The 13,782-nt window shown below is 44.6% G+C and overlaps 1 protein-coding gene across 1 annotated transcript in view; it reads right to left on the bottom strand.

The window, feature by feature from the left end:
- Window positions 1–13,782, bottom strand: part of RIMS2 (regulating synaptic membrane exocytosis 2) — a 1,513,920-nt gene that overhangs the window by 987,956 nt on the left and 512,182 nt on the right. The window contains exon 5 of the mRNA XM_069220600.1: window positions 10,902–11,212. Within this exon, the coding sequence (XP_069076701.1) occupies window positions 10,902–11,212 (311 nt within the window). The remainder of the gene's footprint in view (window positions 1–10,901; window positions 11,213–13,782) is intronic.

The raw sequence follows: 13,782 nt of genomic DNA, 5'->3' as shown, positions 1-13,782 counted from the left end.
TTACAGTAAGCAATGAATTATTTTTAAAATAGGACTCATGGTATTGAAGCTTTAAAGTAGTGTTTCGAGTGCTCTAAACACAATATTTCTGTAGCTCTCCTGATATGCTTATTTAGTCCATGTACGAAAACTATTGTTTTACAGGTTCTGAGGAATTTGTAGGCTTGAAAGGCACATCCTTATAACACCTGCCTACATTTTACAAACTCCTCATGCAGCCCTCCTCAAAAACAATTAAAAAGATGTCCTCCTTTATTACAAGGCTGGTCTGGGTTTCTTACATTCTTACACCCACACAGCTTCTATAATCAGATAATGTTTTCTTTTGAAAATGCTCAATATGAAGGGATAGTGTATAAACTGTAAGGAAAAAGCAGAGATCAGCACTTTCTTCCCTTCAGTGTTTTCTTGCAAAAGCAGCTGTTTTTGCATGGTTTGGTACCTTTCATCACTGATTTTAAATTGATTTAGCTCCAAATTTTATGTGTACTTTAGAAAGCAAATCTTCTTCAGACCCAATAGCTTGATCAGTATCAAAGAAGGTATTTCTATACCTTTTCGGCATGTCAGGGGCTTATACAAACTTGGTACCACATGTGTCAGAATCTGGGCTCTTTAATCGCAACACTATGGTGCAAATTTATATGCGGTTCAGCAATAAGATGGACCTACAGAAGTCTTTCCATGACATTACTGAGTACAGGGTAACCTTAAAATTATGAACAAGAGGGATATAACAGAATATTCAAGAAGAAAGTTTTGAAACTACCCAGACAAGACAGCGTTGCAAATCCAGTTCCAGGAAAACAGGCAGCTTAATTTAGCATGGTAAACTATCAAGTGAACATAAAAAAGAAAGCGGACAAGCCAAGTATCACCACAAATGTTTATGCATATTTATCAAACACCCATGCCTCCCTGCTCTAATTGTCAAGGCAAATTACATATAGACTGATTAAAGATAATAGAAATCTGAGTAATTCAGGCAACGAGTCAGTTGAATCTTATTAAACCTTTTTGCCAATTCAACTACTTTCCCTCAGTTACAAGAGTAAATTATACATGCATTAAAATGTACGTGGTTCACAGGAATATGCAGTCTTGACTTTTTTTTATATACGTGTTTTTGTCAGTGTGATCAAGTAAAAACCATAGGTGAAATACGACAGACATTTCACATTACCCCAGTGAAAGCACTTGTACAAAACTATTTACTACAGAATAATTTTTTAGGAAGGGTGTAACACTCCCTCTAGAGCTACGCCCCTGATGTTTTTTTTGTATGTGTATAAAGAAGGTATTTCTATACATTCTCTAGATATGAGGCCTCTCTACAAACTTGCTAGTATATGGGAGGATTGTTTTTTTGCCACCATAATGTTGATGGATACTCACGGTCCCTGCTGTTACCGCAGTGAATCAATGAACCAACTGTACTTATTAATTACACTAAATAACTTAGCATCTACAAGTAAACATTACTTCTTGTAACCAGAAACCAATAGGAGAAACAAAGATTGAATAGACCAGGGGTTCCCAACTTTTGCTGATAGATGAGCAACTTTTGAGGTTGAAACGAAATGGAGTAAGATCTGAAGAATCACAACAAAACTTACAGTAGGTGAATTGGTATAATGATTGAAACAATAGTTAAAACTGAAAGGAACTTACTATACAAACCTGCTACACTATACTTTAAATATAGATACACATAAATATAGTGAACCATGTCTATTTCGTAAACATAGTGTCACATATATTTTAAAATACACTGCGGGCCAATAATACTGTTTGAAATTTAACTTAAAGACCAATCTAAATAATCTATTGGTATCAATATAGCATGAATGTAGCTGGAAGTGAATTTGAATTTCACAATGACATTACAGCTCACATTTCAAAATGAATTACATTTCACACATATTTACATTTTGAGGCAAAGGAGCTTAAGGCCCTCACCACCAATTAGTCGGACTTTGTTGCAGAGATACAGGAGGGCTGAATTTACCAGCCAGTATCCTCACACCTAAGTCCACTCGTTCTGAGTTTTTCTGCTCCAAAATGGGGAATTATTGCTTTGCTAAAAACCTCAAATATTTATAAGTGTCAACGGAAGTGGTGGTGGGTTGTTAGGGAGCAGGGGTCTGGGGCACTCTTGTGTCTGTCCCGAAAGAGCCTGTCAACTCCGGTGCTCAATTTGTGCATGTTGTTCCCGGTGCGGAGCACCAACACTTATTTTTGAGGGCCGGCACTTATTTTTCTGCCTCAAGCATTTACTGCGAGCAAAAGACACATATGGAAAAGACGGAGGAAGAGAAAAACTAAAAAGAGTCACAATAGGAGAAAGCAGAAAGCTGCAAGAGTGAGCTGAAGGGGCTAGGAGTGGCTTTAAATGGATTGAGGAGGCCCGAGACAGCTTCAAGATTACGCTGCCGTAGTCTTATGTGCTCGCACATTTAATTGCAGCACCCACGTGTTTCAGAGGAGGGCTTTGGGCACTGGCATGTTTTTATTTACAAATTAAGCACTGGTCAACTCCCCTCTGACTGCTGCATGGGGAAAGGACCACTGCCTGCTCTTAAATAACATTTTCGCATGCAAGCACAAAGGGGACCACTTCCCCTTTGCCAATGGGTTAGCACCAATTTGAAATTGGTGCGAACAGTGATTGTTTTGCAACTGTATTCACGGTCACAAAAGAACCATACATACCATTTAGATTCGGTATTAGGAAAGGATGCCGTGAACACGCCCCTTCCTAATATCGAATCGCAAAACCCGAATTGAGATTCAGTAGCAAGCTACTTTGTACATCCCAAAAAGCATTTTTCTATTCGCAAATGAGCCGATTCTGCGAATTGGCCCGTTTGCGACTCGAAAAATGCTTTGTTCATGAATCCCTAAGTGACTTGACCTGTAGCACACTTTTTCCATGTAAACACTGTAGCTAGGATTTCAACCAGCTACCCATGTGAAAAAAAGCAGCTGCTTAGCTAAATGACCGATAGGCACTACAGTAGCAAGTATGGGTGTCACAAACCAATGTTTTTCAAACACTACAGTGCAGTAACCACAAATATATACAATAACAATAAATAGGTCCTCGCTATGAGAGCAGCAGATCAACAGAATGGAATACTAGCAATAAGTACGTAAGGGTGAGGAAATTACGGTATTGGCTGTGTGGAGACATTGCCTTTTGAAGGTTCAAGCCTAGATAACCTATGGTTGCACTACAGGCCTAGCTAACCTATGGATGCACGTATAGGCCTAGATAACCTATGGTTGCACTAATAGGCCAAATGAACGAGTTACTTACCTTCGGTAACGACTTTTCTGGTGGATACATTAGCTACCTGTGGATTCCTCACCTCATGAATACTCCCATGGCGCCAGCATTCGACGGAAATCTTCTTACTAGTCTCTGCACGTCGACGAGGACGTCACTGTCTCGCACGCGACGCCGTCTGACGTCATACAGGCAATAAGAGGTCCTCGACGACGTGCAGACGTCAGTACCAATCATTTTTTACGTGCATGAGAACAACCAGGCAATGCAATGAAAGAGCAAGGCAACATCCATTATATTGTAAAATACACCACATTGTATGAAGAACTGTAAATCTTTTTATGTACATATATATATATATATAAAACTCTCTCTTTTAAAATATATACACACACCAAGTATATACATAAAGATATATACACATATACACATATATATATATAAATATATTATATATACATCTATTGCACCCTCAAAGACCAAGAGGAGCGCACTCAAGGATTACTTGGCAAGACCATAAAGGCAACGGGGAGGCGGGTGGGACCGTGAGGAATCCACAGGTAGCTAATGTATCCACCAGAAAAGTCGTTACCGAAGGTAAGTAACTCGTTCTTCTGATGGATACAACTACCTGTGGATTCCTCACCTCATGAATAGAGTCCCAAAGCAGTACCAAGCCCGGCGGTGGGTGCCTAAATGGTCAAACCAAGAAATCCTGCAGCACTGACCGTGCAAAATGGCCGTCCCTTCTAACCTCAGAATCTAAACAGTAATGTTTTGCAAAAGTGTGAAGGGACGACCAAGTTGCGGCCTTGCAGATGTCGACCACAGGAACACCTCTGGCTAAGGCCGAAGTGGCCGACTTAGCTCTGGTGGAATGAGCTCTAATGCCCTCAGGAGGATCCTTCTTTGCCAAAGAGTAACATATTTTAATGCAAAGAACAACCCACCTGGATAGTGTTCTCTTGTGGACTGCCTTTCCTCTCCTCTTGCCCACGTATCCAATAAACAGCTGATCCTCCAGCCTGAAATCCCTTGTTCTATCGATAAAGAAGCTCAACGCTCTCTTTGGGTCCAGACGGTGCAGTCTTTCTTCCTCTTTGGAAGGATGAGGCGGAGGATAGAACGTGGACAAAGTAATTGCCTGAGCCAAATGGAAGGGTGAAACAACCTTCGGGAGGAAAGCAGCCTTGGTCCTCAACACCACCTTATCCCCATAAAAAGTTGTATAAGGGGGTTTTACTGATAAGGCCTGCAACTCACTCACTCTCCTTGCTGATGTTATAGCTATCAGGAAGACTGTTTTTCAAACCAAATACCTCAAGGGGCAAGAATGCATAGGTTCAAAAGGGGACCCCATAAGGAAAGTCAGGACTAAGGACAAATCCCATTGCGGCATAACGAATGGCTTTGGAGGATATTGATTTAGAAGACCTTTCAAGAATCTGATAACAATAGGGGATTTAAATAAAGATGGTTGGTCTGGAAGACATATGAAGGCTGACAAGGCCGATAAATAACCTTTAATGGTAGCCACTGCACAACCTTTTTGCGCCAGAGATAGAGCAAAAGACAAAACGTCCGATAGATGAGCATGTAAGGGATCAATCTGCCTCTCTCCACACCACGCAACAAATTTAGACCACCTATTAGCGTAGATAGATTTAGTGGAGTGTCGCCTGGCCGCTAATATAACATCCACTACCTCAGGCGGGAGAGAGAGAAGGAACTCAGGTTGCCCCGTTCAATCTCCAGGCATGTAGGTGCAGACTCTGGAGGTTGGGGTGTAGAACCTGCCCCTGCGACTGTGAGAGGAGGTCTGCCCTGAAAGGGAGACGGAGCGGCGGGCACGTTGAGAGTTGGAGAAGGTCGGAGTACCACACCCTCCTTGGCCAATCCGGAGCTATTAAGATTACTAGAGCCCGGTCTTGGCGAATCTTCCTCAATACTCGAGGAATCAAGGGTATGGGAGGAAACGCGTAAAGCAACTGGCCGCACCAGGTCATTTGAAACGCGTCCCCCAACGCTTCCTGCATCGGATACTGAAGGCTGCAGAACAACGGACAATGCGCGTTCTCTCGAGTGGCGAACAGATCTACCCGAGGAAACCCCCACTTCTGGAAGATTAAACGGACTTGATCTGGATGGAGACGCCACTCGTGGTCTGCCGAGAAGTGGCGACTGAGACTGTCCGCACGCACGTTCAAAACTCCGGCCAGATGGTTTGCTATCAAGCAAATCCGATGGTCCTTTGCCCAGGACCATAGTCGAAGAGCTTCTCTGCAGAGAAGGTACGACCCCACTCCTCCCTGCTTGTTTATGTACCACATCGTGGTAGTATTGTCCGTTAGGACCTGTACCGACTGACCACGAAGGGAAGGGAGGAAGGCCTTGAGAGCCAGACGTACAGCCCGTAACTCTAACAGATTGATGTGAAAAATCTGTTCCTCTGGAGACCAAAGACCTTTGATCTCCAGATCCCCCAGATGAGCTCCCCACCCTAGAGTGGAAGCATCCGTTATGACTGTGGCCACTGGTGGCGACTGCTGGAACGGCTTTCCTTGTGAAAGATTGTTGCTTGCAATCCACCACTTCAAATCCACAGCAGCATCTCTGGAGATCTTGACAGTACCCTCTAGATCCCCTCTGTGTTGAGACCACTGCCTTCGGAGCCACCACTGAAGAGCCCTCATGTGCCAGCGAGCATGCGTGACCAACAGAATGCAGGAGGCAAAAAGACCGAGCAGACGAAGGACCTTGAGGACTGGAACTACCGCTCCATTTCGAAACATTGGAACCAAATCCTGAATATCTTGAATCCGCTGAGGCGGAGGAAAGGCCCGACCCAATGTTGTATCCAGTACTGCCCCTATGAACAGGAGGCGCTGAGAGGGCTCTAGGTGAGATTTGGGCTCGTTCACCGAAAAGCCCTGGTCGAACAACAACTGGGTTGTTGACTGCAGATGACGCAACACAAGCTCCGGGGACTTGGCTTTGATTAACCAATCGTCCAAGTAAGGGAATACTGCTATCCCCTTCCTTCTGAGCTCTGCCGCAACCACCGACATCACCTTCGTGAAGACTCGAGGTGCTGAAGTAAGACCAAACGGAAGGACCGCAAACTGGTAGTGTTGCGATCCCACCACAAACCGGAGATACTTCCTGTGTGACTTGAGTATCGGGATATGAAAGTAAGCATCCTGCAAGTCGACAGACACCATCCAGTCTTCCATGTTCAACGCCAAAAGCACCTGTGCTAGGGTCAGCATCTTGAACTTTTCCTGCTTGAGGAACCAATTCAAGATCCTCAGGTCCAGAATTGGTCTCAAACGACCATCCTTCTTGGGAATCAGGAAATACCTTGAGTAAACTCCTTGACCCCTTTCCTGCTCCGGGACCAACTCCACCGCGCCCTTTAAAAGGAGGACTTCTACCTCCTGTTCTAGCAACAGGAGGTGTTCTTGTGAACAATACGAAGGGCGGGGCGGGATGAGGGGCGGAAACTCCCAAAAGGGAAGGGTGTAGCCTTTTCCCACAACACTGAGAACCCAAGTGTCCGACGTAACAGTCTCCCATTTGGTGAGAAAATGCTGTAATCTTCCCCCTACAGGAGAGGAGTGAGTGGGAAATGGTGGAAGCCTAAGGCTGCTTCCCCTGCTGCACCCCGCCAGAGGATGAGGAAGAGGCAGAGTGCTGCTGAGAAGCTCCCCTGGTGCGGACCCTACCCCTCCCCCTAAAAGATCTATAGGGATGGGAAGAGGCAGGTTGCTGATATCTTCCCCGAAAGGAAGAGGAGGAAGAGCCACGCCCAAATCCACGAAACCTCCTGAAGAATCTGGAAGAGGCCGTGGAAGAAGGAGCTTGGAGTCCCAGCGACTTAGCCGTGGCCCTGCTCTCCTTAAACCGTTCCAAGGCCGAATCAGCCTTAGCCCCAAACAGTTTGTCCCCATCAAACGGGAGATCCAACAATGTGGACTGTACATCTGCCGAAAAGCCCGAGTTACGGAGCCAGGCCTGTCTCCTTTCCACCACAGTTGTGCCCATTGCTCTGGCTACTGAGTCGGTGGTATCCAGTCCCGTCTGGATAATTTGGGTCGCAGCAGCCTGGGCATCAGAGACAAGATCCAAAAGACCCTGGGGAAGCTCTGTAAACGAAGAGGAGATGTCATCCATCAGAGCATGAATATACCTCCCCAGGATACATGTTGCATTGGTGGCTTTTAAAGCCAGACTGCAGGACGAAAAAATCTTCTTCGACTGCGCCTCCAGCTTTTTTGAATCTCTGTCCCCCGGCACCGTCGGAAAAGAACCAGGCGCTGACTTGGACGAACAGGAGGCCTGCACAACCAAGCTCTCCGGCGTAGGGTGCCTAGATAGGAAACCAGGATCAGTTGGAGCCGTCCGATACCTCCTGGCCACGGCTCTGTGAACTGCTGGGGAAGATGCCGGCTTCTTCCACACCTCTAAAACCGGATCCAGCAGAGCGTCATTAAAAGGTAATAGAGGCTCCGCCGCGGCTGAGGCCGGATGCAACACCTCTGTCAAAAGGTTTTGTTTCGCCTCCACCACCGGCAAAGGCAGGTCCAAAAAACTAGCTGCCTTCCGTACCACTGTATGAAAGGAAGCAGCTTCCTCGGTATATTCCCCCGGGGACGAAAGGTCCCACTCAGGGGAAGTGTCCAACCCACTGGCCGACTCCAGTCCACGCAGCCCATCACCCGAGTCCTCTAGCTCTCCTTCCTCTAGGGCTCGTTGGTACTCCTGCTCCTCTAGTACCCGGAGAGCACGCCTCCTTGAATGCAGTCGTTGCTCAATCCGCGGAGTCGACAATACCTCCGCCGAAGTCGGAGATCGGCGCCGATCTTCCGAAGCCACCGACGCCGCATCCGGCGCCACAGGTAACTTCGGCGCCGACTGAAGAGCAGTTGAAACGGATGGACCCACCGGAGTCACAGGCCGAAATCTCGACGTCGACGGGATGGAAATCCCTGGGGCCAATCCCTCCGAAGCCACCGGAGCGGCCACCGGCGCCGACACTGGCGCCGAGCCCACGTTCCCAAACGGGAGAAAGGGCATAAAGGGTGCCGGCCGAAGAGGCGCAGGATCACCCAAAGAAAAGGCCAAAGGCCCAGCCGGAGCACCCCCTGGAGCCATCTGTTGGAAGATGGCATACATCGCATTCAAGAATGCGGAACTATCGGCTCCAGGGGTGGGAAAAGCCGGATACTGGGGTGCCTGACTCGGAGGCGACCCCGACGCCGGCCTCGGCGTCTGCGCCGGAGAAAACACTTGAGGCTCCAATACCTCAATCACCGACGCCTGTCCAGGCGAAGTTGGAGACGCCGGAAAGAGCAACGGCGTCGAAGGATGCGGCGTCACCGTGGGGCTGACCTCCCATGTCCTCCGGCGCCGATCTGGAGACCTGGAACGAGCCTCCCTTGAATGACGCCGAGATTCTCTACGGCGCCGGGAGTCTCGATGACGCCGATGTCTTGGAGAAGACTTTTTCTTGTGATGCTTCTCCTTTGACTTGGCCATAAACAGCTTCGCCTCGCGTTCTTTAAGGGCCTTCGGATTCATGTGCTGACATGAATCACAAGTCGAGACGTCGTGGTCGGAGCTCAAACACCAAAGGCAATCGGAATGAGGATCCGTCACCGACATCTTGCCTCCACACTCACGACAAGGCTTAAATCCAGACTTTCTCTGCGACATTATTTCCACAGAGAAAGAGTACGCAGCAAGATATACACTGTAACCGCAAGAGTAACAGTTGCTCCCTCGAAGATAACCGTTTCGAATGCACGGAAAAAAGGGAACTGACGTCTGCACGTCGTCGAGGACCTCTTATTGCCTGTATGACGTCAGACGGCGTCGCGTGCGAGACAGTGACGTCCTCGTCGACGTGCAGAGACTAGTAAGAAGATTTCCGTCGAATGCTGGCGCCATGGGAGTATTCATGAGGTGAGGAATCCACAGGTAGTTGTATCCATCAGAAACTTAATTTGTTTGGTAGCCTGGGGGCCATAAACGAATGTTGGCACATTTTTTAAAGCACTAGCTTTCATAAAACTTGTTTTAGCATATTCTACTTTGTAAGCATACATACTGCTCCTAGTATGCAATCATGCCAAACTCCCTAGTGTACTAGGTAGCAAGTTGTATTGCATTGAAACTGCATCTGCATATACACTAGAGTGAGTCTCCTTCCGCTAAGAAAAAGGTTTTACAAACCAATTTTGTCACATCTTTTAAGGCACTGGTTTTCATAATACATGTTTTAGCATATTCAACTTTTCAAACTTTCATAATGCTCCTAGTATGCAATCATGCAAAACTCTCTAGTGTTCTAGGTAGTAAGTTGTACTGCATTGTAATTGTACTTGCATATACATTAGATTGACTCTCCTCCGCTAGGAGAAAATTGGGAACAAGATTTAGTCCATCCTCTTCCAGACAAGGATTGGCAGAGAATTCTGGAGTGCCCTCATAAGATTTCCCAGAAGGCCAAGTTCAAGTGTATACAAGTTTGCATCCTTCACAGAGATTACCTTATACCATAGAGGCTTCATCTCGTATATCCAGTAGCAATCGATGCCTGTAGCACTGTACAAGTTTCCAGTGAGCCATTTGAGCACATGTGGTAGGTTTCCAGAATTTCCCAGCTGGTAGACTGTGCAGTTTTTATAATGCCAAATGTATAACATTCTCAAGTCAACACGCTCTGCAGACTTCGTTTTCAAGTTCCATAATGTGTCAGCCGTGGCTCACTAGATATTCTACCAGACCACACCCAGATGTTAAATCAAACGGGGATAAGAGAAACAGGAAAATTAAATAATACATTTCAAAGTTTATGTGCAATCATTCTCTATCGTTGGTACTCTCCTGGTTGTATCATTACATAACATGAAAGGTAGCTGCACGGTCCAATTGCTTCCTACCTGTTGGATCTTGATGATTTCATCAGAGACTTCAGTGGGAAGCTTGTGGTTTTCTTTGAACAATCACAATGCACCACTACAGAGGCTGTTTCCATACTCTCTAGAACCCCGAGATCCTGGAAGAATTGAGTTCCTGCCTTAACATGGCCTTAGGAAACAGTTATTAGAGAGGTCACCGGAATGATGCAATCTGGAAAGGGCTCCATATGCTCTTCTTCACCAAAAATATTTGTGCTGTATTATACCAGGAAAATAAAACTGAGGTATTGAACCACTGGCAATCAACATTTTAGGGTACTGAAAGCAACATATTGCTCACAAGCAACACACTGCATACCAGTGGAGTAGATGCTGTTAAGAAAGATACTATTCTCTGGAACTTTAACTTTCATGAAATTTTAACCTAATACTTTCCTATTAGTAGTGACATATAAGATGGGTATTTGTTATTTGCGGTAACTTTATCTGATTGTTCCCTATGAACCAAAACTTTTTAAAACTTTATAACTAAATAGAGATGAAGTATAATTAAACTTACTAATTATAACTCACTGTACCCACAATACATCATTGAAAATCTCAGAAGGATAGATGGTAACCTGTGGGCTTTAGCAAATGATTAAAACAAATTTCAGAAGTCGACAAACTTGTGAGAGATTAATAATTACCTGTCTGAAGAGAGATCGCTTGCAAGCTGGTGCGTCACTCCAGAGCCATTTTTAATTGAGTCTTGCCGTGTGAGCCCTTGAGATCTGTTCCGGTCAGACGCTGGTGCAGAGAGATCTCCCGAGGGTCCCTGATATTGGGATTGCTCTTGTAGCTTTGCTTTTTTCTCCTGAGGTGCTTCTTCGTTTTGGAGCCCTGTGAGTGGGTCTTGGCCAGGCTGCTGCTTTGCGTTTGATCCACTGTTATAGAACCAAGCTCCTGATTTGGTGAGGATTTCTTGTTGTTTTCGGCACAAATTGCATACCCATATTACCTGTAAACAGATCGAAGACAAAAACAGAGCTGCTATTTCAATAATTGTTTTAATAAGCCAGACTTCAAATTTAAACAGGATTAGATGTGCATTAGCTTTAGAGGTCACAAACAGGCATGCAACTGCCATATCATCATACGTTAGCCTAAATTCTTGGAATTAATTTTATTTCCTTTTCAATTAAGTTTGAGTTTTAGGGTGTCTTTAAACGTAAAATATGCCCAAGAAAAGGGCTGTGCTGATCCTTCTGGAACAAGACCAAGCGAATTTGCATATAATTGGTCCATATCATTCCTACTTTGTAACTTTCAAAAGCAATTCAATAAGGATTCATAATATAACAATTTTCTTCCTAAGTAAATACTGTATAAAGAATGTCGATTACTATGACCAGTAACAACATATTAAAAATATTCAAATCACAACAATATTGGTGCATCAATGTTCCTAAAAAATAAATATTAATGTATTACGTGTATCCGCATGAAAAATGACAGGACAGGGCACAAAAAACCCTATTAAGAAAATTAATCGTACACATAATTAAACTGATACTAAATCATTTCATATTTCTCCAACATTTTCATTATTTTAAAGTGTACTTATTTAAAAAGCAAAATAAGAAACATATTTGAAAGTCAATTCTCAGCTGTAAGTATTACATCCAATTAACATGATTTAAAAATGTGCTTTCAGGCTACAAGTAGATGGTTGGTCCTTGTCTGAAATGGCACAAACAAGTTAAAAAACATTTGAATGGGTGTGTTCACGAGTGATTACCAGTGCCTGAAAGTAATTCAATCATCCATCCATCCCTTTTTGTGCACTCTGAACAAGGAAAATGTAAAAACTACAATTAATTGGTAGGTTCACTCCATCAGAATCTCTCAACTTGAAACGGTTCACAAGCAAACTGCAGCTTACTATAGGATGCACATAGCTGATTATATATAATAAGGGAGTCATGTTTTTTTTAAATATCATTATTGAGTTTTATACTTTTCTGTTTACATTTCTTTATTACGTTTCAACACTATCAGTAATATAACTATTTCTTCACTCATTACATGTCACAACCATAGCAGTGAACCTCAATCCTGCCCTCCTGGCTCACAAAGCCCCCAAACAGGCTAACAGTGCCAAGGCAAACTCACCCCTGGGGTATTTTCTTCCCCAGATGACATAACTGGGATAGCAGGAGAAATACCCATCAATCAAAAGCAGCTTAGTTCAAACCAATGTGGGGGAATGTCCACGCCTCACTATTTGAGTCCGTGTTACTATTAGTCTTGGCCATTGCTGATGACTTTCAGGTTACTAAATTGTCCTATGCAGATGTGTAGTCTGCATTCATCTGCCAACTGGTTACACAGTTAAGTGGGTCTGATGTCATTTTTGGCTTCCACCTTCGTAATGTAAACATCCCAAATCAATGCCATGGGGCCACATTCAGGTTGTAGGCTGTGCTCTGTAATAGCAGCAGCTTCTGCCTTAGCCCATGTCAATAGATCACACATCCACAATCTTTCTTCTGGGGCTGAGATTACCTTGGCACTGCAGTGCTAAATAATACCAGGGCCAAGTCTATAAATTTACAGAGCATTTTTTTCTTTTTGGGGTCTTGGCATGAGGCCTACAGACCCATAGTCCAGGTATGCAGGGGACTGTGCGATCTACTATTTCAGATAAAGTTTCCAGTACCCTCACCCATGTGTGTTGTAGAGTTCCATATTCCCATACTATATGATAAAATCCTGCGTCATCTTGTTGGCAATTGGGAAAATCATTAGGTACCACCCGAACATCTTGTATAAGCAGTGAGGTGTAAGCTACCTCTGATGTACATAGTTGAATTGTGTGCATCAAACTCTCAAACTACGAAAGATCTGTTTGACCATACTGTTGGTCATTTACCGTGTTTAGTTGTGATCTCTCTGCCCAGATCCTGCTCCCATTTATGTTTATGGTTCAGGTTAGGGTTGCGCAGTCATGCTAGCAATACAGTATATAACACCATTACTGCTTTCCTACCAGTACCATGGTGAAGGACGCCTGCTAGAAGTGACAAGTTGGGCAGCTCCCTTTGCTGTGCCCCCCATTTTGTGAGTAGGGTAATTTGAATTGCACTGTATGTGAGAAACTGTCTCTGAGGTATTTTATATATTTCCATAATTTCTTGAAAGGTTTGTAGTTTCCCTTCAGTAAACAAATCTCCTACTTGTAATATACCTGTCTATCTCCATGCCTGTGTGTTGTGCTCTTGTGCAACCCTTTGGACCTCAGCAAGAACCACAGCCCAGGTATGGTGTGTATGGAGGGGGTTATCCACATATGTGTCCATTTTTATGCCAGTTAGATTTGGCCATCAACATACAGGAGGACCGAGGTTGGTTGTACTGAACATGGAGTGTGAAGAAGCGAAGATAAGATAGATGTGTCATTAAGGATTGGTGATACTTCCTATCTTTTCGCATGTGGTCCCTCTGGCAGCCTCTGCATTGGCCACTGCAGTTGTGCTGCGGAATAATACAACTCATAATTAGGAGCGCCCAACCCTCCCTCTGACAGAG

The sequence above is a fragment of the Pleurodeles waltl genome, chromosome 2_2, assembly GCF_031143425.1.
Source record: "Pleurodeles waltl isolate 20211129_DDA chromosome 2_2, aPleWal1.hap1.20221129, whole genome shotgun sequence".
NCBI lineage: Eukaryota > Metazoa > Chordata > Amphibia > Caudata > Salamandridae > Pleurodeles > Pleurodeles waltl.
The sequence above is the reverse complement of the archived record's forward strand: the minus strand, read 5'-3'. Positions and strand labels throughout refer to the sequence as shown.